This window comes from Hyperoodon ampullatus (assembly GCF_949752795.1).
Source record: "Hyperoodon ampullatus genome assembly, chromosome: 3".
In the NCBI taxonomy this organism is placed as follows: Eukaryota; Metazoa; Chordata; class Mammalia; order Artiodactyla; family Ziphiidae; genus Hyperoodon; species Hyperoodon ampullatus.
The window spans coordinates 88,383,698-88,409,974 of record NC_136916.1 but is presented as its reverse complement, the minus strand read 5'-3'; the positions used below and the strand labels follow the sequence as shown (position 1 = coordinate 88,409,974).

Here is a 26,277-nt window from a genome sequence, read left to right as displayed (position 1 = left end):
TGTTAGGAAAGGAACTCTGTCAGCAGTAGTACAAATTTTGGTCCAAAAAAGGGAACTATCCCGATAACAAATGAGAGGAATCCCTCCTTTCTCTTTGTGATCATCAAAATTTAATTTTTCATTATGAAAATTAGTGAACCTACTATTTTCTAACAGATGAGTTTTCAGATTCCCTCCACTTCATTGTGATACAGTGACAAGGTCTGAGACAACTCCAGGAAAAGGGTGATCAGGTGAGGTTCAGTAAATCCAGTCTCTGAGGCAATCAGTTCAGTCCCGGCAGATCTCACACTGCAGAAGACACGTGAAGATGAGGGGAAGCCCTGCTTAGTTTGCACACATTGATCATTTTGTGCTGAAATAACATAGAAGATATAGTGAATAAAAGCACAGACTTTGACCACAGGACTGAGTTTGAATCCCAGTTCTGCTAATCTACCAGCTGTGGAGCTTGGGCAAGTTACTTAACATTTCCATGATTATTTCATCATCTAAAAAGTGAGAAATTATAATAGTATTTCCTCATAGGGCTGCTGTGAGGATTAAATAAGTTAATATTGGGAAACAGCTTAGAACAATGTCTGGCACAGAGTAACTAGCATAAATAAAAAGGAGAAGGAATTGGTAGGAGCCTTTTCCTAACATTAAGATGGTCTCTGGTGAGATGGTTAGACCCATGCCACAGATCACACCAACCATAGAGATTTTACTAGTTACTCCTTCCTGCAGATTTTACCTTCTTTGGGCAAACCCATGAGAGCACTAAGGGATACCACAAGCTGGACTCTTTTCTCTCTATCCTACATGTTGGGCAAGTCAGGAATTCCTCAAGCACCTATTCTGAAATGATAGACTACATTTCAATAATCATTTTATTAGTTACAGAAGAATTTCCACTAGTATTTACATAGTGCAAAAAAGCTGTTATTACCCCTATAATGTGATATAGCAATCATCCTTCATACAGCAAAAGACCTATCAAGATGAAAATCCCTTCATGTTATAATTCACACTTACGTTGCTAGTTTTTAATTAGAGCATTACAATTAAGACAGTAAATTATAAATTCACGTGGTATATTTAGAAATTAAATTACAAAATAATACAAATCCTCTTAAGGTGTGATGTGCCAACAAAGTTTAAATTTTTATCATTAATTAGAATTCAGATTTCAGATTAGGCAAACAGTTTGGCTGATTCTGTGATGTGTGTAAAGGTTGGAAGGAACGAGGGAGGAAGAAGATAAATTACTTCACAAAAAAATTTTTAAGTCAAAAAAAGATAAAGTGTTTAAATGGATAAGTTAATGTTCTACTTTGTTGACACAACATACAGAAAATACTTAAATGACAGGTTTTTTTTTAAGCAAACAGCAGCTTTACAAACAGTAATACTTCTTTATATATATATATTAAAGTAACAATGTGTTAGGATTGAACGGTTTTGTGCTAAAGAGTTGAAAAATGAATGTGGAGCTCACTACTCATTTGCACACTGTAATTCCCATCCCACCCACCTCCCCCAGCTTATTAAGAAATCAGACAATTACATTATTTGGATATTAATTTCTCAATATTTGAACTATGTGAATTCCTTTTGACTAATTCTTTTCCAAATACTGGAAGCATATAAAATACCATCTCTGCAAAAATGACGTCCAGTCAGAGCCTTTTAAAACTTTTCAATGTATAACACATTTTTTCCCACGTTTAGTCAAAAGAAATATATTACAACATTTACAAACATATTTAAACCAAAAGTTAAGCTAATATGAACACTGTCTTTTGAGAAGTAATCTTCACAGCAAACAAACCTACTGAAGCAGAAATCTAGTTTTGGGAGTGCAATTCACATTTTAATGCATATATTTATGTATTGAAATAGAAATCTAATATTAATTATTGCCAGTAAAACAACCTCTACACATGAAGAAAAAAATCACTATGGTTTTTATTTCTTGTGATGATGAACCTTTATTCTTAGCATTAGATCTCTCTAGATCTCCAAGGAGCTACTCACCCCAGATCCAAAAACACTTTCCTAATTTTCACACTTCTGCCTGCATATAATATACAAAAATTCCAGAATTTATCAAAAGGAAACGAATTATAAAGACATTATCAATACTTATTTAAGCATACGTTCTACACAGTAGCATTTCCTTTAATAAATTTTGGGTTGTCCTCTAGAGGTGACCTGTCTCATATAAAAAAGGCCATGGTCCCTTGGGTTTGCTGGCAGAAGATACTGCACATGCAAGAGCGTTTATCAAACACATAACTGAACACTTCTGAAGTCTATAGCAAAATTCAAAGTTATTGGTGTTCTGAAGATTTCTTCAACTTCTCTTTTGATACAAATCTCAAAAATCTAAAATGACAATTCTCATTCAGTAGAGATATAAAATATAAGAAACCTTTGAAAAGCCACTCATTACCTTAAGATCAAGAGTTATTTGAATCACTGACACCAAGCAAAGGAAATTTACACCATTAAAAAGTATGCAAAATTTTTCAATATACTTTTAAGATTGTCAGTAGTTCAAAACCTCTATCATTTCTTTAAACCAACTAACACTTCCAAATGTACAGAGACAGTAGGATCTGCCACATATAAATCCATGATTACTATTTCAGAGGCTTCATTCCTTACATGCTACATACCTTTAAGTACTGGATACTTTGTGCCTAAGAAGTCTATACTGAAGAACAGTTTAGACAGGACAGTACAATAACGTCCCCTTTTAGCACACTAATAAAGTTGATAGACTTGACATTTCCTACATAGCAATGCTCCTAAACTTTCACAATTCACAAATAACCAAGTCATCAACCAAGAATCTGGTCTCTCCAGTAATTAATGTTGGTATTATCAATAAATACATCAATACTAGAACAGTAGTCCCAATGCATTCAGTAAAGAATCTGCCCAATTCTTCCCTCTCACCTCTCTGAGGCAAAGCTCTGCCCCATAAAACCTGGGCAGGGAAAATACCCCTCCCTCTTCAGTTCTGTGCCTGCTTATCGGAGTTGGAAGTGTAAAGCTGGCATGCATGTGTGTGTGTATGTGTACGCAGACACGTGTGTTGGTTAACTGGAGGTGGTAGGTAGTTGGAGGGAAGACAGAAAAATAGGTAATTTGTAATTCTCCCACCATTATAAACTTGCAGAGGTCACTACCAGGTGGTGACTGACTAGCAAAACATTTCGCTCAGTAACTTTAACTTCACCCAAGGAGGTATAAACATTCCAGGAGAAGGGCAGAGATAAATAGCAGTGATCAAGAATTAATACCTGTGCCTATCTCCACACTCTAAAATCATCTAATAGTTTCAGCACAATTAGAACTTTCTCTTTTCTTCAAAACTTCCTCTTCCAAACCTTGACTATCAGGATACATGTTACAATTGCATAAAGTTCCTTTCCCTGACTCCCATCAGTAACTGTGGTCAGTGTTACCTGGCAGGTGCTCAAGGTTAGGGACAAAATACTTTTCTTAAAAGGTGCAACAGTTTTTCACTCAGGACAAGTATGAATATCCAATCAGATCCATATTTTAAGTCCAGAGAATCCCAAATCAGAAGCATGCAAGAGAACACACCAGTATAAGACTCTGCTTCTGGATAGTTTACAATTAAGTGCTGCAGTCATACAACCGGTTACAATTATTCACCTGTCAAAATTTGCCTAATTTTATGCAAATACGACTATGTACAAGAGCATTCCTGAGGTAAGTAAGAAGCAAATGTGAAAGAGAATCCAGAATGTCCTATCATGGGTGACTTCTCACTATTAAAGACAACATATCTAACTTTCCACAAATAAGGCCAGCTCTAATCTACCACGGTGGCTCCTTTGCTAGCCTAAGTATTGGAGGCTCTGTCTTAGCCCATCCCAACTTTAATCAATTACCATGATCAGTGACTTCTGAAATAAGCATTTGTGGACTAAATGAAAGGTGCATCCATTTTTAACACAAAACACTTAGTGAACTTAGTTACCTCAGCCACTTTTTTAGTTTTCTAACTCTACCAACAACTTCTTGGTCAGACAAATTAGAGTATAGGATATATAGTCTTGAAGCAAACATTGGTAACTGCTCCTTTCCTTAGAACCTTAACCTTTAACTTTCAAAATGACTGAATAGGCATTTTAAATTTACTTTCTTTAAAATCTGGTCTTCTTTTTTAATCATTATTTTCCATAACAAAATAAGCTGAAACAATTCTGAATTTTCCATACAGTTCTTTGAAAGACACTTAGATGCTAATTAAAAGCTAAACTATGGATCATAACAAAACAAGTAAAAGACAGCTACAAAAATATTTGTCAGGAATTAAATACATATATTAAATACTGGACAGTGCAAAATGTTGAGATGAAGCATGAAAGATAATGGCTGCAACCCTTATATGGTTGGAGATAGACAGCTGACATTTCCTGAGTTATAGATTTGGGGGCGTATAATTAGAATCAGAGTGCTCCTTGTTCAGCGAGCTGCAGTTGCTGGGCTTCTGCTGTTCCTGACTTGCCTGATGGTCAGTAGTCCAAGCCTCGCTATCCATCCCTGGCTCTAGCACCTCAGCAGCCTCTGCTTCCTCTTCCCCACTTTGCTCTGCATTGTCTTCTTCAGAACCATTAAGGGTTTTTCCAAGCTGAAGGGTTTCCATCGTTCTCTGAGTCTCAGAGACCCAAGACTCAATTCTACTATTGAGCTGCACTTCTACAGATATGGGTTCATGAGTATAATCTTCCTCCTCCTCCTCATCTTCATCATCCTCTTCTTCCAGCATGCCAGGTACAAGAGTGCTGGTGGTGCTGGTGATGGAGGAATTCAAAAGATCCCGGCCACTGCCATCCAAAGAGCCGGTCTCTGTACTCTGCTGTGAGGCCCATTCCAGGTCATCTGGCTTCACTTCCTCTTTATCACTCACTGTTGATTTTCCAGGGTTTGTAGCTGAGGTAGTACTGCCTGCAGCCACTGATGATGACTGCTTACCAACAGGGGCTGTGTCAAATGGAAGTTTACTGGGTTTTTCAGATGTGCTGTGCTTACAAGAAACTTCTCTCTCATTTTCTGATGTTTCCAATGCATCTGAAGTTTCCACCATATTTCTCCAATTTGTTTCTGCAAATATCAAACAGATTTTTAAAAAACCAGAACACTGCTTCAGAATCATGCAACTCTTACAAGAGAGAAGAACAAACTACAGAAATCTGTTGGCTCACCAACTGACTGGAATGTTATAAACAGAAAACAGTTCTCAAAAAAACCCAGCACATTTAACATAAAGAAACAAAGAGGCCAAAATAAGTATATTAATGCTTCAGAATGCAGAAGATCTAATACTAACAGGAGCTCACTGACTCTAATATATAAAATCCATGTATTCATAAAAATCAATGAATTGCCTAACTTTTTTTGGCCCTGAAGTGTCCTGGGCTCAAGGATCCACAAGTCACAGACGGCAGAGCCAAGATGTCCATCAGAAAAAAAAAAGAGAAAGAAATAGTTCTGATTTAACAGGCTTATATTATGCTCCTTTAGCAAGTCAGAGCTGTCTTTTGGCCTGTAATGGAACTTGTGTTTCCATTTATAAGCAAAGATGCCATGCATGCACTTCTAATATTTGTGAGAATGTGTTTTATAACATATGTATGTTGCCTGGCTTACCAAGTGACTTTGAAGCCAAAAAATAATAAAGTGTTGATACATACAGTGTTGATATCATACAGTGGTGATAATCTAAATTATTTTTAACAACAGGTAGTCAGTTTAGAGCAAAAAATGTACTAGGAATCAGGAGATGAAGAACAACTCTCCCACCTGTTTTTTTGTATGTTTTATTTTCCATTTAATTTTTTTATCACTGAGGTATAATTGACATAAAACATTATATTATTATAGTTTCAGGTGTACAACATAATGATTCAGTATTTGCATATACTGAGAAATGATCACTACAAGAAGTCTAGTTAACATCCATCCCCATTAATAATTACAAATTTTTTTTTAAGATCTACCCTCTTAGCAACTCTCAAATACACAATACAATAATATTAATTGTAGTCACCATGCTGTACATTAGATCTCCAAGCCACATTTATTTTATAACTGGAAGGTGGTACTTTTTACCCCCTTCACCCATTTCGCCCACCCCCAGTCCCCCCCTGCCTCTGGCAACCACCAATCTGTTCTCTGTATCTATGAGCTTCGGGGGTTTTCTTGGGGGTTTTTTGGTTTATTTTTTGTTTTGTTTTTAAGATTCCACATATAAATGAGATGATACGGTGTTTTTCTTTGTCTGACTTTTTTCACTTAGCATAATGGCCTCGAGGCTCATCCTTATTATCACAAATGGCAAGATTTCATTCTTTTTAATAGCTGAATAATATTCCACGGTGTGTGTGTATATACATATATATACAAATACACACCGTATCTTCTTTATCCACTGATCTTCTTTACCCATTTATCCATCAATGGACATTAAGTTGTTTCCGTATCTTGGTTACTGTAAATAATGCTGCAATAAACATGGGGGGTGAATACCTCTTTTTTGAGCTAGTGTTTTTATTTTCTTCAGATAAATACACAGAAGTGGAACTGCTCGATCATATGGTAGTTCTCATCTTAATATTTTGAGGAACCTCCATATTGTTTTCCTTAGTGGCTGCACCAACTTACATTCCCATGAGTAGTGCACAAGAGTTCCCTTTGCTCCACATCCTTGCAAACATGTTATTTTTTGTCTTTTTGATAACAGCCAACTAACAGGTTGTGAGCTGATATTTCATTGTGGATTTGACTGGCATTTCTCTGATAACTGGTGATGTTGAGAATCTTTTCATGTACCTGTTGGTCATCCGTGTATCTTTCTTTGGAAAAATGTCTATTCAGATCCTCTGCCCAATTTTAAATTGAACTTTTTTTTTGCTATTGAGTTGTATGAGTTATTTATATATTTTGGTTATTAATCCCTCATCAGATACATGATTTGCAAATATATTTTCTCCCATTCAGTAGGTTGCCTTTTCATTTTGTTGATGGTTTCCTTTGCTGTACAGAAAAGCTGTCTGATTTGATGTAGTCCCACTTATTTTTGCCTTTTCTTAAAAAATAAAAATCCCCTTCTATTTGCATTGTAGCTGCTATTTGCATTTTACAGGCATAATGATCAAGCTGTAGTGATAAAGCAAGCCTATTCATACAAATACACTTAACTTGATTACCCCCTATCAATTATATATTGCTACAGACCATATTTTGGCCACCTGAAGTCAGGGCGCATGGTTTGGGAAAAACACCTTCCTTTCCTGCAGCTACTTCAAATGTAGAACAGGTCTTTCCACTTGCATTCCTACCTCATGACAAAAAAATCTAGTCCTCCTCCTTTATTCTCTTTCTCAGTTAATAACATCCTTTTCAGTCTCAAAGCAGAAGAAACCTTATAGTAATCCTTGATCCTATCTTTCTCCCTTACTATATCCCCTCATTCCACTGAACTCATAACTAAACCATGTCACTTCTAGCCCCAAAACTATTAAATTTGGTCACTACTGCCTTAGCTCAAGCCTCCTTTATCTTGCGACTCTCAACCACTGCGCCACCAGGGAAGCCCATGTACATCTACTATATCTTTCTAATTGGTTTTGTGAATTGACCACATCACTGCCTAATTGGCTTTTTATTACCCTAGTAATCCAAACTCTTTAGTTTAGTAACCAAACCCTTCATAATCTATCCTTCTGGTCCCATTCATTTTAACCCCCAGCCATGCATTCCATGCTCAAGGTCACTTTGAATTCTCACTGCTCACAGAAGTCACACCCTTTCTGTTTACAATTCTTTGCTTTGCATAAGCTGTTCTTTCTGTATGAGATGTGTTTTCCTCCTTTACCCTTCACACTCCTACTCATTCTTGACAACCACCTTTAAATGTCAGTTCCTTTGTGAAGTCTTTCCTGATTTTCCTAAGACCGTCACTAACCTGAACTCCCACAGCACTTTCTGCATATTTGGTTCAAAAGCATTTGTTTTTTGTTTTTTGTTCTACTCCCTCCTCCCTCCTCATTCCCACTCATCTCTGTGTTCCTGTGGCTGGCATACAGTATGGGCTGGGAAAATAAGCCTTTAGAGTAAATGAAAATTTTCACCCATATATGTAATTACGCAGAAAAAAACTTTCAAAAGCCATACAATTTACAAAATTTAGGTACACATATTTCCTTCCAACAGTTTTTTTCCTCTTTCAAAAGTACTATAAGGATTCATGTGGGGTCTTAGAAAAAGTCCCACCTCTCCCTTGACAGTGAGTCAAAGGAACAGGAAAAAGAAACTGAGCAGGGCTGATCTCTCTCCAGGCTCTGTCTTGGGCATTCAGCTACTAGGTAGGTGAGCTGAAAGCCAGACAGGTCCTTTGGAAAGGAAAGGGAGATATGACCTTGGAAGCAGAGACAAGGGACTCCGTGATTAGCCATCAAGAGACCTGTCGCAATGATCAAAGAGCCACTGAGGTCACATATCCACGGGGAGGGTCCAGGGTCCCACCTTAAAGTAATAGGTGAAGCCTGATCAACAACTAATGAGCACACAAACACATAACTGTGATGGGGAGAAACAAAGCGAGTATGAAAATGCCGTCTTTGGTTGGAGGAGCGGGGAGGGGATGGGAGGGGGTTGGGCTGAATACAGGAGTCTAAAGCCAGAATAGCACATCAAGAAGCCCACTTCTGAAGAAGGGATTAGGAAGCAATGTAAAGGCAGGGTCAAAGATCTCAACAAACCTGAAAATGTTACTGATCCAAACCTACCTTGATTCTGAATTGTTTACTTTAGAATTTAGTCAATAAAGCTGTTTATTAACCCCTCTATGCTTTCCTGTTTTGTTAGTTGGTTCTTTGTGAAACTATCTTTTCAACCTTGACACTAGTTGGTTTCTCAGAGGATGAGGTGTGTGTATTTCTCCCTTCAGTCAGTACACAGAGGGAAGCTGTCCATCTTTAGATAGTTGTATATAGTAGAGGAACACAGAGATGAGTTCAAGACCCTACAGAAGAAGGTGTGGTGGCAGAGAACGAGCTGGAAACTCAAGATAGATAGAGGTAGTCCTCCCCTCACAAGTGGTTACTGAAAACTTACCGTATGGTCCTACTGGAAATTCATTCAACACACAAGGAATTCACATCACACTGGCTAAGAATTCTAGAGTCAAACTTAGCAGCTGTGTGACACTGGCAAGTTATTTACCTCACTTCATTTTAGTTCTCTCATCTGTAATATGCAGTACAATATCTCTTATCTACTAGGACTGCTCAGAGGATTAAATGTCTTAATAAAAGTGCCTAGTAAGAATTCAGTAAGTGAGCTATTATTATTATATGTCAAGTGCCCGTTAGGTGTCAGGTTTCTATCTCAAAGAACATACTGCTGAGTTGGGATTTATGTTTGAAACTATTTGTTTCATGTAAGTATGACAAAATTGAGACTCAGCTCTGGTGGAAGGAAAACATAAGCAAAGAAAACAATTATGGTGTACACAAAGAACAGTAAGACTGAACTATCATAGGAACCTTTCTATTCTACCAACGTTTAGCATCCCTTTCCCAGCTTTGTTTTCTCTTTAAACTGTGGAAATCACAAGAAAACATTTTAGAAATCTTGCACCAGAATGGCATGGGAGACACTATTTGTTGTCTACCCAACAGTCATTCCCCATTTTCTTCCTGGCTAACAGAACCCCCAAACCTGAGATGGACCTGAACACAGTCCCATGGGAGGAATTAAAATAGTTCTTAGACTATCATGACTATCCCATTCGCCTTTGCCAGATATTCTCTTGCCCACATCTCCCTTGCAGCTAAAAGCAGTCACATGGTCGGCTCTGGCCAAATGAAACAAAAGGCAAAGTGTTCTGAAAATTGTTTCCTTCACTGATAAAAAGAGCATACTGCTTGAACCTCCTGCCTGAACTGTTGTGATGCCCAGGGCCACTGCAGCCATTTATGAACATGAGATGATAAGCACAAGAATAAGAAGCCACAGACTGAAAATGGAAGAATAGAAAAAAGGAAAGAACTAGGGACATTGACAACATTGTGAAATAATTAATATCCTAATTTCTCAGGCCACATTAGTGGGGGTTTTGTTTTGTTTTGTTTTTTGCGGTACGCGGGCCTCTCACTGTTGTGGCCTCTCCCGTTGCGGAGGACAGGCTCCGGACGCGCAGGCTCAGCAGTCATGGCTCACGGGCCTAGCCGCTCCGCGACATGTGGGATCTTCCCAGACCGGGGCACGAACCCGCGTCCCCTGTATCAGTAGGTGGACTCTCAACCACTGCGCCACCAGGGAAGCCCCATTAGTGGGTTTTATGTCTGTTGCTGAATACATCTGATACCGAGAGAGTAACTTTGTGCTTTACTCTCAAAGCAAATTATTTATGATTATTTCCACTTATTTTGTTGACATCCTCATAAATCAGATCATAGGCCAGAATCTTTAAGGTTCTGTCTAAATCCCTTCTTAGAATTCAGCCATTAGCTCACAAAACTTTAGCTCTGAATGAAACCTTATACTTGATCTAGACAAACCCTCCTCACTTTACTGAAGACAAATCTGAGGCTCAGAAATTAATCAATTATGCCTAAATACCCTAGGAAGACTGTGGAAAAGCCAAGGCTTCAATCTTTGAACACTTTAAATCTGGTGCTTTTTTTTTTAAAACATCTTCTAAGTCTTTGAGAGGTTCTTTTTATAACTTTTCTTTTTATGTGCCCAAATGAAGATCACCGTCATTTCCCCAAACCCACAGCTTTAGGAATTTAACTTGCAGTTTACCTCTGAGATCTGGAATATCACTATATAGAGAAATGATTTCATTTGCAAAGTTGGTTCTTTATCTTCTTTACTTTCAACTAGTATCACTTTAGCCAAAGAAACATCTCTGCCTCTAAGCCAGAATCACCTTTCCCTGACCAACAGTTTCTGAAAGGTGCACAATAACTTGTTAGTTGCCTCTGGTCTGCAGCTTTGTCAAAAGCATTCCAAATATTTAACTACAATCACAGACAAGGAGAGCAGGAAAGAGAAGTGTGGGAAGAAAGGAAGAAAGCGATGACTCAGTTTTTTACATGTTACATTTTAGTTGGCAACAAGCTATTTGACAAACTTTCAGATAAGACTAAAAAGAGAAAAGAAAAACAAGAAGCCAAGGTGAAGGAGGTGGCTGTACTATTTTTTAAAAAGAACAGGGGAAATGAATCAGAAACTAGATCAAGAAAGTGATCTAGTATTCTAGTACTAGTGTTCAAAGTATTATAGAAACATTGCAAGGAAACTACTAAAATGCAGAGTACAGTAACTATTGTTACTTTAAACCTTATACATAAATACTGTTTTTAGTCTATAATTCTTTTTCACTACCATCAGATTTAACTCAAGACAAATGTCACAAGTCTACGTTTGATAAGTTTAGAGTGAATATTCAGGTCTTTTGTTTACACAGTAAATACAAAATTTTAATAATCAAGTATAAAGTATTAGAATAAAACTTCCTAGAATTTATTTACTTAGTGATAGGTCAGAAGAATGGTACATTTGGCTTTTTAAATCCCTTTGGGATTTTTTTTTTCTTTTTAAGATTTTGGAAATGTGACTAATTTCAGGGTCTCACAGAAACTCTCAGCCCCAAATATTCTCCTTTCAATGGACATGTGTAATGCAATTTTTAAACCAAAAATGTGAGCAAAATTTGAATAATCAAGAAGATAAAAACAAAAGGTAGCATGGAAAGTCATTTTTAAAATGACATTAATCATTAAATTATTTCAAAATTTCAGTCATTTAAAATGGTATGTAATAACTTACCATATTCCTTTTCATTTACTTCAGAGATGGGTTCAGAAATAACACTGCAGAAAGAAATGGCGCTTGCTGCAGAGGGATTCCGAGAATGCCCCATGTGGTGTGGCACCTTTTTCACGTTCTTCAAGGCTTCCTCGGCTTGCTCCTGTTCCATTGCTGCAACCATATCTTTATATGCTTTCCTGGCTTCTTCAGTGAGTTCTACTAACTTATTAAACAGGCTCTAAAAAGAAAGAGATTTTGCCCAGTCCATTTTTTGTTATACTCTTTACTACTACCATTATCAATAAATACCTCTACTCTTTCAGGATTGGATACACTTTCTATCAGCACAAAATCCAAATGGTATGCAAAGCACAGAACCTTATAAAATACTCTGTAACTTACATATATTGTTTATTTAATTCTCACAAGTCTGAGGCAACTTCTTGATTCAGTATGAGCCACTAAATATGCTATATTAAAGTTCTTACAGAGTTTATCAATTCAACAACTGCACCCTTTAGCATGTGGCACTATAGTGGGTACAAAGACTACTGGAACCACCCCTCTGCTCTCAAGGAACCTTCCATATGGTTGAAAGGAGAGGACAGGAGACGATGATTCAGGGGACAATACCTTAAATGCCTTGAGATGTACAAAGTGGTTTAGCTTTGGGAGGAAACATCTAACTGCTGGGCATCAGTGAAGAATTCATAAAGGAATATGACACCTAATGTAGGCCTTGAAAATCTGGTACAGTTTTGAGGAGTGGAGATAGTACATTCTTAGCCACGCATGCAAAACCATAAACCAAGGTACAGACTTAATAAAGTTCAAGGCTTGTTTGGGGAACAGTGAAGAATCTTATATGGGTTCGAATATAAGGGAATGAGTCTATGCAGGGTGATATCAAAGGATGCAGAAGCAGATGGCAGTCTCCACAGGAATGAAAAGTTCCCTATCATGTTTGCTTGTTGAAAGAACTCTTTACAAGAAGACCAAAAAGAAGTGATGGTATGGCTAGCTGCGGCCTTGAAAATGATGAAAGGCTAATTATAAAAATAGAATAAAGAACCTGGAAATAGAATGTGGAGTTAACCAGAAGTTCTTCCATCAGCAAAACAGAATGAACATGAATGGAATTAATAATCCCAGTGAAACTGTAAATGACAGAGCTCATTTGTGTTAATAAATGGCAAAATTCATTAGGCATTAAAGCTGTACTTCAATAACTATGACGTCTAACGATGTCTAAAGAAAACGGAAGTTTTCACAGTCACCAGAAAGACAACCAAAGAATGACTTTTAGTGATTGTTACATCAAATGACTTTTAGTGATTCTTACATCACAATTCAACACAATTCAACAACATTCTACTCCTGTTTTATGCCTTGATTTAGTATCAGAATGCAATATACCCACACATTAAGTAAAAAATTTCAGATGGTAAATATGACCTGGCCACCTGTAAGAATATGTTTCATTATATATATAAAATTATGTTTTCAGACAATGGAGACAAAGTACAGCACAATTTTTTTTCTTAACAAGGCACTGTCATTTAAATATAAACCATAGCAACATGAATGCATGGCAAACGTGTCATATTACTATGGAATAATGTATCTCTAAAAACTAAACTTAAGCAGGAAAAACATAAGTAATGTGCTTTACCCAGCTGCAGTTTAAACTGTTTAAAGTACAATACAGGTACAATAAACACTGCTGCTAACTGTATTTATTGATTTTTGAAAAGGGGTGGGTGCTAGTAGTATCAAAAATATATTCAGGGGCCTCCCTGGTGGCGCAGTGGTTGAGAGTCCGCCTGCCGATGCAGGGGATACGGGTTCGTGCCCCGGTCTGGGAGGATCCCATATGCCGCGGAGCGGCTGGGCCCGTGAGCCATGGCTGCTGAGCCTGCGCGTCCGGAGCCTGTGCTCCGCAACGGGAGAGGCCACAACAGTGAGAGGCCCGCGTACCACAAAAAAAAAAAAAAAAAAAATATATTCAGGATTTACTTATTTTTAAAAAGTGGGATGGATTCTGTTAAAAGCAGCCCCCATGAGTTACATGTAAGAGACTTCATAAATATTTGTTTGCAAGGTTTAACAAACCATGCACTTAAGTGAAGCCAACAACAAAAAAAAGGCTTATGGATATGCAATTTTGAGATTAACATTGGTTTTACAATATAAATAAAACACAGAAACTGTTGGGAATAAAACAATATGCAAGAAGAAGAGAAAATAAAATTGAAGAGAAAAGCTATTAGGGAATAAAAGCCTTGAATATCAGGGTAAGGACAGAAAGCTTAATTCAAAGGTTAGAATTATTACATGGTAAATATAGGGTAGGTGCACTACCACATTACTATGAGTAGACACACTTGACAATATATCAGTACTTCCATTACCTCCGTTTTATGAATGTGTTTTGGTTTAAACAATAACTTACTACCTCAAAATGGAGAAGGCAAGAAAAGCAATGTACAAACAAAACTGCCAAACATTTTATAATATAATATCATAGATATAACCTAATATACATAGTTCAGTAAGAAGTCAATACAATTAAAAACAAACATATTCCCTTTTCCTGACCCTGATCCCATTCCTATTCCATAAACTCTAATAGTGAACAAAAGAGTACATTGTTATTATGTGTCTTTACCACAGAGCTACTTACCACCTAAATTCTCACATGTAGTTTAACGTAACAGGCAGATATACATCTACCATACAATTAATTAAACAAACATTTAATCCCTGCTTATCCTCGAGTAATGTAAAAGGTTTTCAGGGATATAAAGACAAGGGAAATCAAAGAGGAAATCAAAAGATACCTACGAACAAATGACAATGAAAACACGGCGACCCAAAACCTGCAAAAGCAAAAGCAGTTCTAAGAGGGAAGTTTATACAAATACAATTCTACCTCAAGAAACAAGAAACATTTCAAATAAACAACCTAACCTTACACCTAAAGCAATTAGAGAAAGAAGAACAAAAAAACCCTCAAAGATAGCAAAAGGAAAGAAATCATAAAGATCAGATCAGAAATAAATGGAAAAAAAAGGAAACAATAGCAAAGATCAATAAAACTAAAAGCTGGTACTTTAAGAAGATAAACAAAATTGATAAACCATTAGCCAGAATCATCAAGAAAAAAAGGGAGAAGACCCAAATCAATGGAATTAGAAATGAAAAAAGAGACGTAACAACTGACACTGCAGAAATACAAAGGATCTTGAGAGATTACTACAAGCAACTATATGACAATAAAATGGACAATCTGGAAGAAATGGACAAATTCTTAGAAAAGCACAACCTTCTGAGACTGACCAGGAAGAAACAGAAAATATAAACAGACCAATCACAAGCACTGAAATTGAGACTGTGATTGAAAATCTTCCAACAAACAAAAGCCCAGGACCAGATGGCTTCAAAGGCGAATTCTATCAAACATTTAGAGAAGAGCTAACACCTATCCTTCTCAAATTGTTCCAAAATATAGCAGAGGGAGGAACACTCCCAAACTCATTCTACAAGGCCACCATCAACCTGATACCAAAACCAGACAAAGATGTCACAAAGGAAGAAAACTACAGGCCAATATCACTGATGAACATAGATGCAAAAATCCTCAACAAAATACTAGCAAACAGAATCCAACAGCACTTTAAAAGGATCATACACCACGATCATGTGGGGTTTATCCCAGGAATGCAAGGATTCTTCAATATATGCAAATCAATCAATGTGATAAATGATATTAACAAATTGAAGGAGAAAAACCATATGACCATCACAATAGATGCAGAAAAAGCTTTTGACAAAAATCAACACCCATTTGTGATAAAAACCCTCCAGAAAGTAAGCATAAAGGGAACTTATCTCAACATAATGAAGGCCATATATGACAAACCCACAGCCAACATCACTCTCAATGGTAAAAAACTGAAACCATTTCCACTAAGATCAGGAACAAGACAAGGTTGCCCACTCTCACCACTATTATTCAACAGTGTTGGAAGTTTCAGCCACAACAATCAGAGAAGAAAAAGAAATAAAAGGTATCCAAATTGGAAAAGAAGAAGTAAAACTGTCACTGTCTGCAGATGACATGATACTGTACACAGAGAATCCTAAAGATGCTACCAGAAAACTACTAGAGCTAATCAATGAATTTGGTAAAGTAGCAGGATACAAAATTAATGCACAGAAATCTCTTGCATTCCTATACACTAATGATGAAAAATCTGAGAGAGAAATTAAGGAAACACTCCCACTTACCATTGCAACAAAAAGAATAAAACACCTAGGAGTAAACCTACCTAAGGAGACACAAGACCTGTATGCAGAAAACTATAAGACACTGATGAAAGAAATTAAAGATGACACAGACAGATGGAGAGATATACCATGTTCTTGGATTGGAAGAATCAACATTGTGAAAATAACTATACTACCCAAAGCAATCTACAGATTCAATGCAATTCCTATCAAACTTCCAATGACATTGTTCACAGAACTAGAACAAAAAATTTCACAATTTGTATGGAAACACAAAAGACCTCAAATAGCCAAAGCAATCTTGAGAAAGAAAAATGGAGGGCCTCCCTGGTGGCGCAGTGGTTGAGAGTCCGCCTGCCGATGCAGGGGATACGGGTTCGTGCCCCGGTCTGGGAGGATCCCATATGCCGCGGAGCGGCTGGGCCCGTGAGCCATGGCTGCTGAGCCTGCGCATCCGGAGCCTGTGCTCCGCAACGGGAGAGGCCACAACAGTGAGAGGCCCGCATACCACAAAAAAAAAAAAAAAAAAAAAAAGAAAAACGGAGCTGGAGGAATCAGGCTCCTGGATGTCAGACTATACTACAAAGCTACAGTAATCAAAACAGTATGGTACTGGCACGAAAACAGAAATATAGATCAATGGAACAGGATAGAAAGCCCAGATATAAACCCACGCACATATGGTCACCTTATTTTTGATAAAGGAGGCAAGAATATACAATGGAGAAAAGACAGCCTCTTCAATAAGTGGTGCTGGGAAAACTGGACAGCTAGCTACATGTAAAAGTATGAAATCAGAACACTCTCTAACACCATACACAAAAATAAACTCAAAATAGATTAAAGAGCTAAATGTAAGGCCAGACACTATAAAACTCTTCGAGGAAAACATAGGCAGAACACTCTAGGACATACATCACAGCAAGATCCTTTTTGACCCACCTCCTAGAAGAATGGAAATAAAAACAAAAATAAACAAATGGGACCTGATGAAACTTAAAAGCTTTTGCACAGTAAAGGAAACCATATAAACAAGAAGAAAAGACAACCGTCAGAATCGGAGAAAATATTTGCAAATGAAGCAACTGAAAAAGATTAATCTCCAAAATTTACAAGCAGCTCATGCAGCTCAATATCATAAAAACAAACAACCCAATCCAAAAACGGGCACAAGACCTAAATAGACATTTCTCTAAAGAAGATATACAGATAGGGAACAAACACATGAAAGGATGCTCACCATCACTAATCATTAGAGAAATGTAAATCAAAAGTGCAATGAGGTATCACCTCACACCAGTCAGAATGGCCATCATCAAAAGATCTACAAACAATAAATGCTGGGGAGGGTGTGGAGAAAAGGGAACCCTCTTGCACTGTTGGTGGGAATGTAAATTGACAGAGCCACTATGGAGACAGTATGGAGGTTCCTTAAAAAACTAAAAATAGAATTACCATATGATCCAGCAATCCCACTACTGGGCATATACCCTCAGAAAACCATAATTCAAAAAGAGTCATGTACCACAATGTTCACTGCAGCTCTATTTACAATAGCCAGTATATGGAAGCAACCTAAGTGTCCATTGACAGATGAATGGATAAAGAAGATGTGGCACATATATACAATGGAATATTACTCAGCCATAAAAAGAAACGAAATAGAGTTATTTGTAGTGAGGTAGATGGACCTAGAGTCTGTCATACAGAGTGAAGTAAGTCAGAAAGAGAAATATAAATACAGTATGTGAACACATATATATGGAATCTAAAAAATAAAAAATGTTTATGAAGAACTTAGGGGCAGGACAGGAATAAAGCCACAGACGTAGAGAATGGACTTGAGGACCTAGGGAGGGGGAAGGGTAAGCTGGGACAAAGTGAGAGTGGCATGTACTTATATATTCTACCAAATGTAAAACAGATAGCTAGTGGGAAGCAGCCACATAACACAGGGAGATCAGCTCAGTGCTTTGCGACCACCTAGAGGGGTGGGATATGGAGGGTGGGAGGGAGACGCAAGAGGGAGGAGATAAAAACTGATTCCCTTTGTTATAAAACAGAAACTAATACACCATTGTAAGTTAATTATACTCCAATAAAGATGCCAAAAAAAAAAAAAAAAGACAAGAGTCCTACCCTTGAGGAATTCACACTTACATGATGAAACACATTAACTATGACAAAGCAGTGTGATATCTATAACTGAGAAAAGCATGGGATGCTAATGGCAGGACAAATATTAATTACATGATCGTAAAGAGTAGGTGGGTAGGGGCTTCCCTGGCGGCGCAGTGGTTGAGAATCTGCCTGCCAATGCAGGGGACACGGGTTCGAGCCCTGGTCTGGGAAGATCCCACATGCCGCAGAGCAGCTGGCCCCGTGAGCCACAATTACTGAGCCTGTGCGTCTGGAGCCTGTGCTCTGAAACAAGAGAGGCAGCGATAGTGAGAGGCCCGTGCACCGCGATGAGGAGTGGCCCCCACTTGCCACAACTAGAGAAAGCCCTCACATAGAAACAAAGACCCAACACAGCCAAAAATAAATAAATAAATTAATTTAAAAAAAAAAGAGTAGGTGGGTAGACAGATAATTTAATGGGCAGTGGGAGAGAAACTGAATGGATAGGGGGATGGGGGTATTCAGTATGGTGACTGGATAGGAAAGATAGACACTTAAATATACATAAATAGTATGGCTGAGAAGAGAGAAAATGGTCCGTCAGTTGTGTCACAAAATACTTTAGAACCAACTTCATTAAAAAGTCTTATTGTATGCACAGATTGTATACAATTTAAAACAAGTACAACTGAAAATGTTTCAATGTAAAAACCACAAGTCAAATGATGTTCTAAAAAGAACCCCACACGTTCAAAAAACCCCACCAATCTTAAAATGTTATCAGTTAATAAGCATTACTCTAAATAAATAACATTTACTTTATAATTTATCAGCTCCTATGGGCAAAGTCTGTATTAGTCGACTATGAGAGGAAGACAAATATCATGGGTGTAGAATTATTCTCTCAATTGGTTTAGGAATTTCATTTTCAAAGGAAAATCCTCTCCAAACAAAGGATTCTTTTCTCTCTTGACTCCTAGCAGCACAAAATATACCCAACATACAGACTGAAGAAATTTGTTTTACTTTGTACAATACTGGATACCTTTACCCAGCAGTTACATATATTGTCAAGTACTATGTATCTGAACCCAGAAAAAAAAAATCACTGTAGCAGAAATACGAGCTAAAATCTTTTCACAATGCTATAGGATTGACTTACGCAAATGTTTTCAACACTAAAAAAGGAAATGTAATACTCAAGAATTTTCCACTCATTCCTGGAGAGTCATCATATCACTTCTCCAAATGCTCAAACGTAACAATGGCACGTGTCCAAAGAAGATGTACTATGGGGGGTGGGCAGTGAGGGACTGCATCTTCTAAGTCTTACCTCAGCACCAAAGTAGTTGAAGATTCCCACCACACTAACAGGAACCAGCTTGTTCACACAGCGTCCTAGAGCTTTTCTTCCAAGGGCAAACACAAAAGGAATTTCTTGTTCCCGTGCCATGGCTATAACATTATAGAGAGCCTCATCCAGGCCACCTGAGAAATCAACATGTAGAGAAGTTTTTAGTTATTTCCTAAATAGAGCTATTTTAGCACCCGACAGCATAAAACACAGCAGCAAAGGAGTCCATGAATGCTTGTGGCACTTAGGCTGTTCACCACATTTGCCTATCTGAATTTGTACTATATTTGGATATTATGTACATATTTTCTTTCTCCCAGTTAAATACTATATTCCTTTAATGCGAATATTTTTGTTTCTCCACAGGGATTAGTATAGCAGGAGTCAAATTTCAATATAATAAACATTTTTCATTTTTTAAAATTAATTAAAATTGTTAATAGTGGCTGATTCCTTTATCTAATCTCTCAGCTCAAGTAAGCAACCTATCACATGCAATAAGACCGATTATACATTACTGTTTTTACTGGTATTTTTCCCCTCTGCCTGCTACGGCTATTTGATGCCTCTGTCTACTCCAATCACCTGAAGTGGCTCCTCCATAAAAAAGGACAAATAACGGTGCACAACATAGTACAAAAGCCTCTGTTACTGCTGGTTTCTGAGAGACAAATCTCCACCATAAATGGGCAGAGACCTATATCTTTTTTTTTTTTAATATTGTATTTAACTGATTTTAAGATGCAAAATTTTTACCACATACTAACAACTCTGAACTAGGGTAGCATTCTACAATCAATGGAATCTTTGGATTGATAGAATTTTTCTTTCTTAGTGGAATATAAAATATTGCTGCATCATACAATCATCATGTTCTATCCTGAACAGTAATTTTAGGATATAAAAATTACAAATTACATTTTTTTTTCTGAAATAGGGTAGGATAGCTATCTAGAGAGCCCATTTTCATTTCTGACATTAGTCACTTCTGTCATATTGTTTCTACAATCATGTTGGCTTATATTAAATAAGAGACAGGAGAGATTGATTTCCCAATTGGAAAAACTCAATGAACTATGGTAAAAATGCATATATCATAACCATTATGTAAGAACTGATCTGGAATTTGGGATTTACAGATGTTATGGTACTGTTATTAATTACTACATAGTTTGAGAGAACCTTTCAACTTCTGTCTTTCATACAATGGATGTAATTATTTTTGTCTCTCTGGCAAGATCAGAATGCCCCAATAGTAAAAGGAAAATTATTTGAAAGTGTTTCTTTGAGGAGCATTAATTATGTTGTTTAATATATTTAAAATATACCCCTCTAATGACCAATTCAGTACCCAAGTGTTCAGGACTGGAAACTGATTTTGAAATTGTTTTAAATTTAGTGGCAAATAATTAGTTATAAGTGGACAATGGAAAGCAGACCTTTAAAATTAGATTGTGAATATTTCTTCCAAAAATAGAAACATTTCTTTTTAAAAATTTGATTGATATCATAAAGTCAGATAGCCCAAATGTTTTCAGGTTCATTCAAAATAATTATGGTTTGGAAAGGTCAACCATACATCAATTAGAAGATAGAAATGTTACTAAAATAATTTCTTTATTTTTAGAATAATTGATTTGTAAACTTTCTAGGATGATTAGAAAGTAGGGCCATTTATTATTAAGAATGCCACAGACCATGATCACATAAATCCATATCCTCTTCATAAAAGAGGATATTTATCTCTCATTTACCTAGAGAAGTAGGGAAGGCATTCAGCTTATTCAAAAGTAGCATGATCATTAAGTAACACGGTCAAAAGAAGTTGGTTAGCAGACCCTATCCTTTTTATCAACAGTGGAAACTATTAACTGGACCTTTAAAAGACCACTCGTAATGACCTTGGGCTTCAGAATCAAAACACGGCACTATGTTTGTATGGCCTACATAACCTAGGGTCCATAATGAGACATATGTTTTGGCCTACACTTGACTCCTGTCCACAGTCAAAGACCAAGAAGGAGAACTGTATCTTTTTCCTAGTTTTTTTAAGAGAAAAGAGCCATCAAAGGAGAGTAATACAAAAATTTTAAAGTAGAATAGGCCAGAAATGAGCCATCCAGCTATGCGGTAGCACCGCCGGGAACCAGCTGTCGGGTCGCCACTGCTGGGTTTTTCACTTGCTCCTTTGCGGGGCTAGTGCCCCTGCTCCAGGCCTGCCTGAAGAGCTGGGGGGGAGGGTGCACCAGAGGAGACCTTCAAGATGGCAGAAGAGTGAGATGTGGAGATCACCTTCCTCCCCACAGATACATCAGAAATACACCTACATGGGAAACAACTCCTACAGAACACCTACTGAACACTGGCAGAAGACCTCAGACCTCCCAAAAGGCAAGAAACTCCCCACGAACCTGGGTAGGGCAAAAGAAAAAAGAATAAACAGAGACAAATGGATAGGGACGGGACCTGCACCAGTGGGAGGGAGCCGTGAAGGAGGGAAGGTTTCCACACACTAGGAAGCCCCTTCACGGGCGGAGACTATAGGTGGCGGAGGGGGGGAGCTTCGGAGCCACGGGGGAGAGCGCAGCAACAGGGGTGCAGAGGGCAAAGCGGAGAGACTCCCGCACAGAGGATCACTGCCGACCAGCACTCACCAGCCCAAGAAGCTTGTCTGCTCACGCACCAGGGCAGGCGGGGGCTGGGAGCTGAGGCTCGGGCTTTGGAGGTCAGATCACAGGGAGAGAACTGGGGTTGGCTGTGTGAAACAGCCTGAAGGGGGCTAGTGCGCCACAGCTAGCCGGGAGTGTGTCCAGGAAAAAGTGTGGAACTGCCTAAGAGTTAAGAGATCATTATTTCGGGGTGTGCAAGGAGAGGGGATTCAGAGCACTGCCTAAACGAGCTTCAGAAACGGGTGTGAGCCAGGGCTATCAGCACAGACACGAGAGATGGGCATGAGATGCTAAGGCTGCTGCTGCAGCCACCAAGAAGCCTGTGTGCAAGCACTGGTCACTATCCACACCTCCCCTCCCGGGAGCCTGGGCAGCCCACCACTGCCAGGGTCCCGTGATCCAGGGACAACTTCCCCAGGAGAACACATGGCGCGCCTCACGCTGCAACGGCACGACAGCCTCTGCCTTCGCAGGCTCGCCCTGCATTCCGTACCCCTCCGTACCCCGGGCCTCAGTGAGGCAGAGCCCCCTAATCAGCTGCTACTTTAACCCTGTGCTGTCTGGGCAGAAAGAGAGGTCCTCAGGTGACCTACACTCAGAGGTGGGGCCAAATCCAAAGCTGAACCCCAGGAGCTGTGCGAACAAAGAAGAGAAAGGGAAATTTCTCCCAGCAGCCTCAGAAGCAGCGCATTAAATCTCCACAATCAACTTGATGTACCCTGCGTCTCTGGAATATCTGAATAGACAATGAATCATCCCGAAATTTTGGTGGTAGACTTTGGGAGCAACAATATATATATATGTTTTTCACTTTTCTCTTTTTGTGAGTGTGTATGTATATGCTTCTTCGTGTGATTTGGTCTGTATAGCTTTGCTTTTACCATGTGTCCTAGAGTTTTGTCTGTCCTTTTTTTTTTTTTTAAGTATAGTTTCTAGCGCTTGTTATCATTGGTAGATTTGTTTTTTCGTTTGGTTGGTCTCTTTGCTCTTTTTTTTAATTACTTTTTAATTTTTCTTATTTTTAACACTTATTTTTTATTTTAATAAATTTATTTTCTTCTTTCTTTCTTTCTTTTTTACTTTTTTTCTCCCTTTTCTTCTGAGCTGTGTGGCCAACAGGGTCTTGGTGCTCCAGCCAGGTGTCAGGCCTGTGCCTCTGAGGTGGGAGAGCCAAGTTCAGGGCATTGGTCCACCACAGACCTCCTGGCTCCACGTAATATCACAAGGCAAAAGCTCTCCCAGAGGGCTTCCCTGGTGGCACAGTGGTTGAGAGTCCACCTGCCGATGCAGGGGACGCGGGTTCATGCCCCGGTCCGGGAGGATCCCACGTGCCACGGAGTGGCTGTGCCCGTGAACCATGGCCGCTGAGCCTGTGCGTCCGGAGGCAGTGCTCCACAACGGGAGAGGCCACAACAGTGACAGGCCCGTGTACCACAAGAAAAAAGAAAAAAAAACCTCTCCTAGCAAGAAAGGAACACAACCCCACTCATTAACAAAGAGGCTGCCTAAAATCATAATAAGGTCACAGACACCCCAAAACACACCACCAGACAGGGGCCTGCTCACCAGAAAGACAAGATCTAGCCTCATCCACTAGAACACAGGCACTAGTCCCCTCCACCAGGAAGCCTACACAACCCACTGAACCAAACTTAGCCACTGGGGACAGACACCAAAAACAACGGGAACTACGAACCTGCAGCCTGTGAAAAGGAGGCACCAAACACAGTAAGTTAAGCAAAATGAGAAGACAGAGAAACACACAGCAAATGAAGGAGCAAAGTAAAAACCCACCAGACCAAACAAATGAAGAGGAAATAGGCAGTCTACATGAAAAAGAATTCAAAGTAATGATAGTAAACATAATCCAAAATCTTGGAAATAGAATGGAGAAAATACAAGAAACGCTTAACAAGGACCTAGAAGAACTAAAGAGCAAACAAACAATGATGAACAACACAATAAATGAAATTAAAAATCCTCCAGAAGGAATCAATAGCAGAATAACTGAGGCAGAAGAACGGATAAGTGACCTGGAGAATAAAATAGTGGAAATAACTACCGCAGAGCAGAATAAAGAAAAAAGAATGAAACGAATTGACAACAGTCTCAGAGACCTCTGGGACAACATTAAACACACCAACATTCGAATTATAGGGGTCCCAGAAGAAGAAGAGAAAAAGAAACAGACTGAGAAAATATTTGAAGAGATTATAGATGAAAACTTCCCAAATATGGGAAAGGAAATAGTTAAGTCCAGGAAGCACCAAGAGTCCTATACAGGATAAATCCAAGGAGAAACACACCAAGAAACATATCAAACTATCAAAAATTAAATACAAAGAAAAAATATTGAAAGCAGCAAAGGAAAAGCAACAAATAACATACAAGGGTATCTCCATAACGTTAACAGCTAATCGTTCAGCAGAAACTCTGCAGCCAGAAGGCAGTGGCAGGACATATATAAAGTGATGAAAGGAAAAAACCTACAACCAAGATTACTCTACCCAGCAAGGATCTCATTCAGATTTGACAGAAAAATTATAACCTTTACAGACAAGAAAAGCTAAGAGAATTCACCAAATTCTTTGCTTTGGTAAAGCACCACCAAACCATCTTTACAAGAAATGCTAAAGGAACTTCTCTAGGCAGGAAACACAAGAGAAGGAAAACACCTACAATAACAAACCCAAAACAATTAAGAAAATGGTAATAGGAACATACGTATCAATAACAACCTTAAATGTAAATGGATTAAATGCTCCAACCAAATGCTCCAACCAAAAGACAAAGACTGGCTGAATGGATACAAAAACCAAGACCCGTATACATGCTGTCTACAAGAGACTCACTTCAGACCTAGGGACACATACAAACTGAAAGTGAGGGGATGGAAAAAAGATATTCCATGCAAATGGAAATCAAAAGAAAGCTGGAGTAGCAATTCTCATATCAGACAAAATAGACTTTAAAATAAAGACTATTACAAGAGACAAAGAAGGACACTACATAACGATCAAGGGATCAATCCAAGAAGAAGCTATAACAATTGTAAATATTTATGCACCCGACATAGGGGCACCTCAAACATAAGGCAAATGCTAACAGCCATAAAAGGGGAAATCTACAGTAACACAATCACAGTAGGGGACTTCAACACCCCACTTTCACCAATGGACAGATCATCCAAAATGAAACTAAATAAGGAAACACAAGCTTTAAATGATACATTAAACAAGACGGACTTAATTGATATTTATAGGACATTCCCTCCAAAAACAAGAGAATAAACTTTCTTCTCAAGTGCTCATGGAACATTCTCCAGGATAGATCATATCTTAGGCCACAAATGAAGCCTTGATAAATTTAAGAAAATTGAAATCATTTCAAGTATCTTTTCCAACCACAACGCTATGAGACTAGATATCAATTACAGGAAAAAATCTGTAAAAAAATACAAACACATGGAGGTTAAACAATACACTACTTAATAACCAAGAGATCACTGAAGAAATCAAAGAGGAAATCAAAAAACAACTAGAAACAAATGACAATGAAAACATGATGACCCAAAACCTATGGGAGGCAGCAAAAGCAGTTCTAAGAGGAAAGTTTATAGCAATACAATCCTACCTCAAGAAACAAGAAACATCTCAAATAAACACCTAACCGTACACCTAAATCAATTAGAGAAAGAAGAACAAAAAACTCCCAAAGTTAGAAGAAGAAAAGAAATCATAAAGATCAGATCAGAAATAAATGAAAAAGAAATGAAGGAAACAACAGCAAAGATCAATAAAACTAAAGGCTGGTTCTTTGAGAAGATAAACAAAATTGATAAACCATTAGCCAGATTCATCAAAAAAAAAGGGAGAAGACTCAGATCAATAGAATTAGAAATGAAAAAGGAGAAGTAACAACTGACACTGCAGAAATAAAAAGGATCATGAGAGATTACTACAAGCAACTCTATGCCAATAAAATGGACAACCTGGA

General features: G+C 38.2%; 1 protein-coding gene across 1 annotated transcript in view; it reads right to left on the bottom strand.

The window, feature by feature from the left end:
* Positions 1–4,444: 4,444 nt before the first annotated feature.
* SECISBP2L (SECIS binding protein 2 like) overlaps positions 4,445–26,277 on the bottom strand; it is a gene marked incomplete at both ends in the record, with an annotated part of 60,273 nt that continues 38,440 nt past the window's right edge. The window contains 3 exons of the mRNA XM_079698878.1: positions 4,445–5,127; positions 11,866–12,085; positions 19,592–19,746. Coding sequence (XP_079555004.1) covers positions 4,445–5,127; positions 11,866–12,085; positions 19,592–19,746 — 1,058 coding nt within the window. The remainder of the gene's footprint in view (positions 5,128–11,865; positions 12,086–19,591; positions 19,747–26,277) is intronic.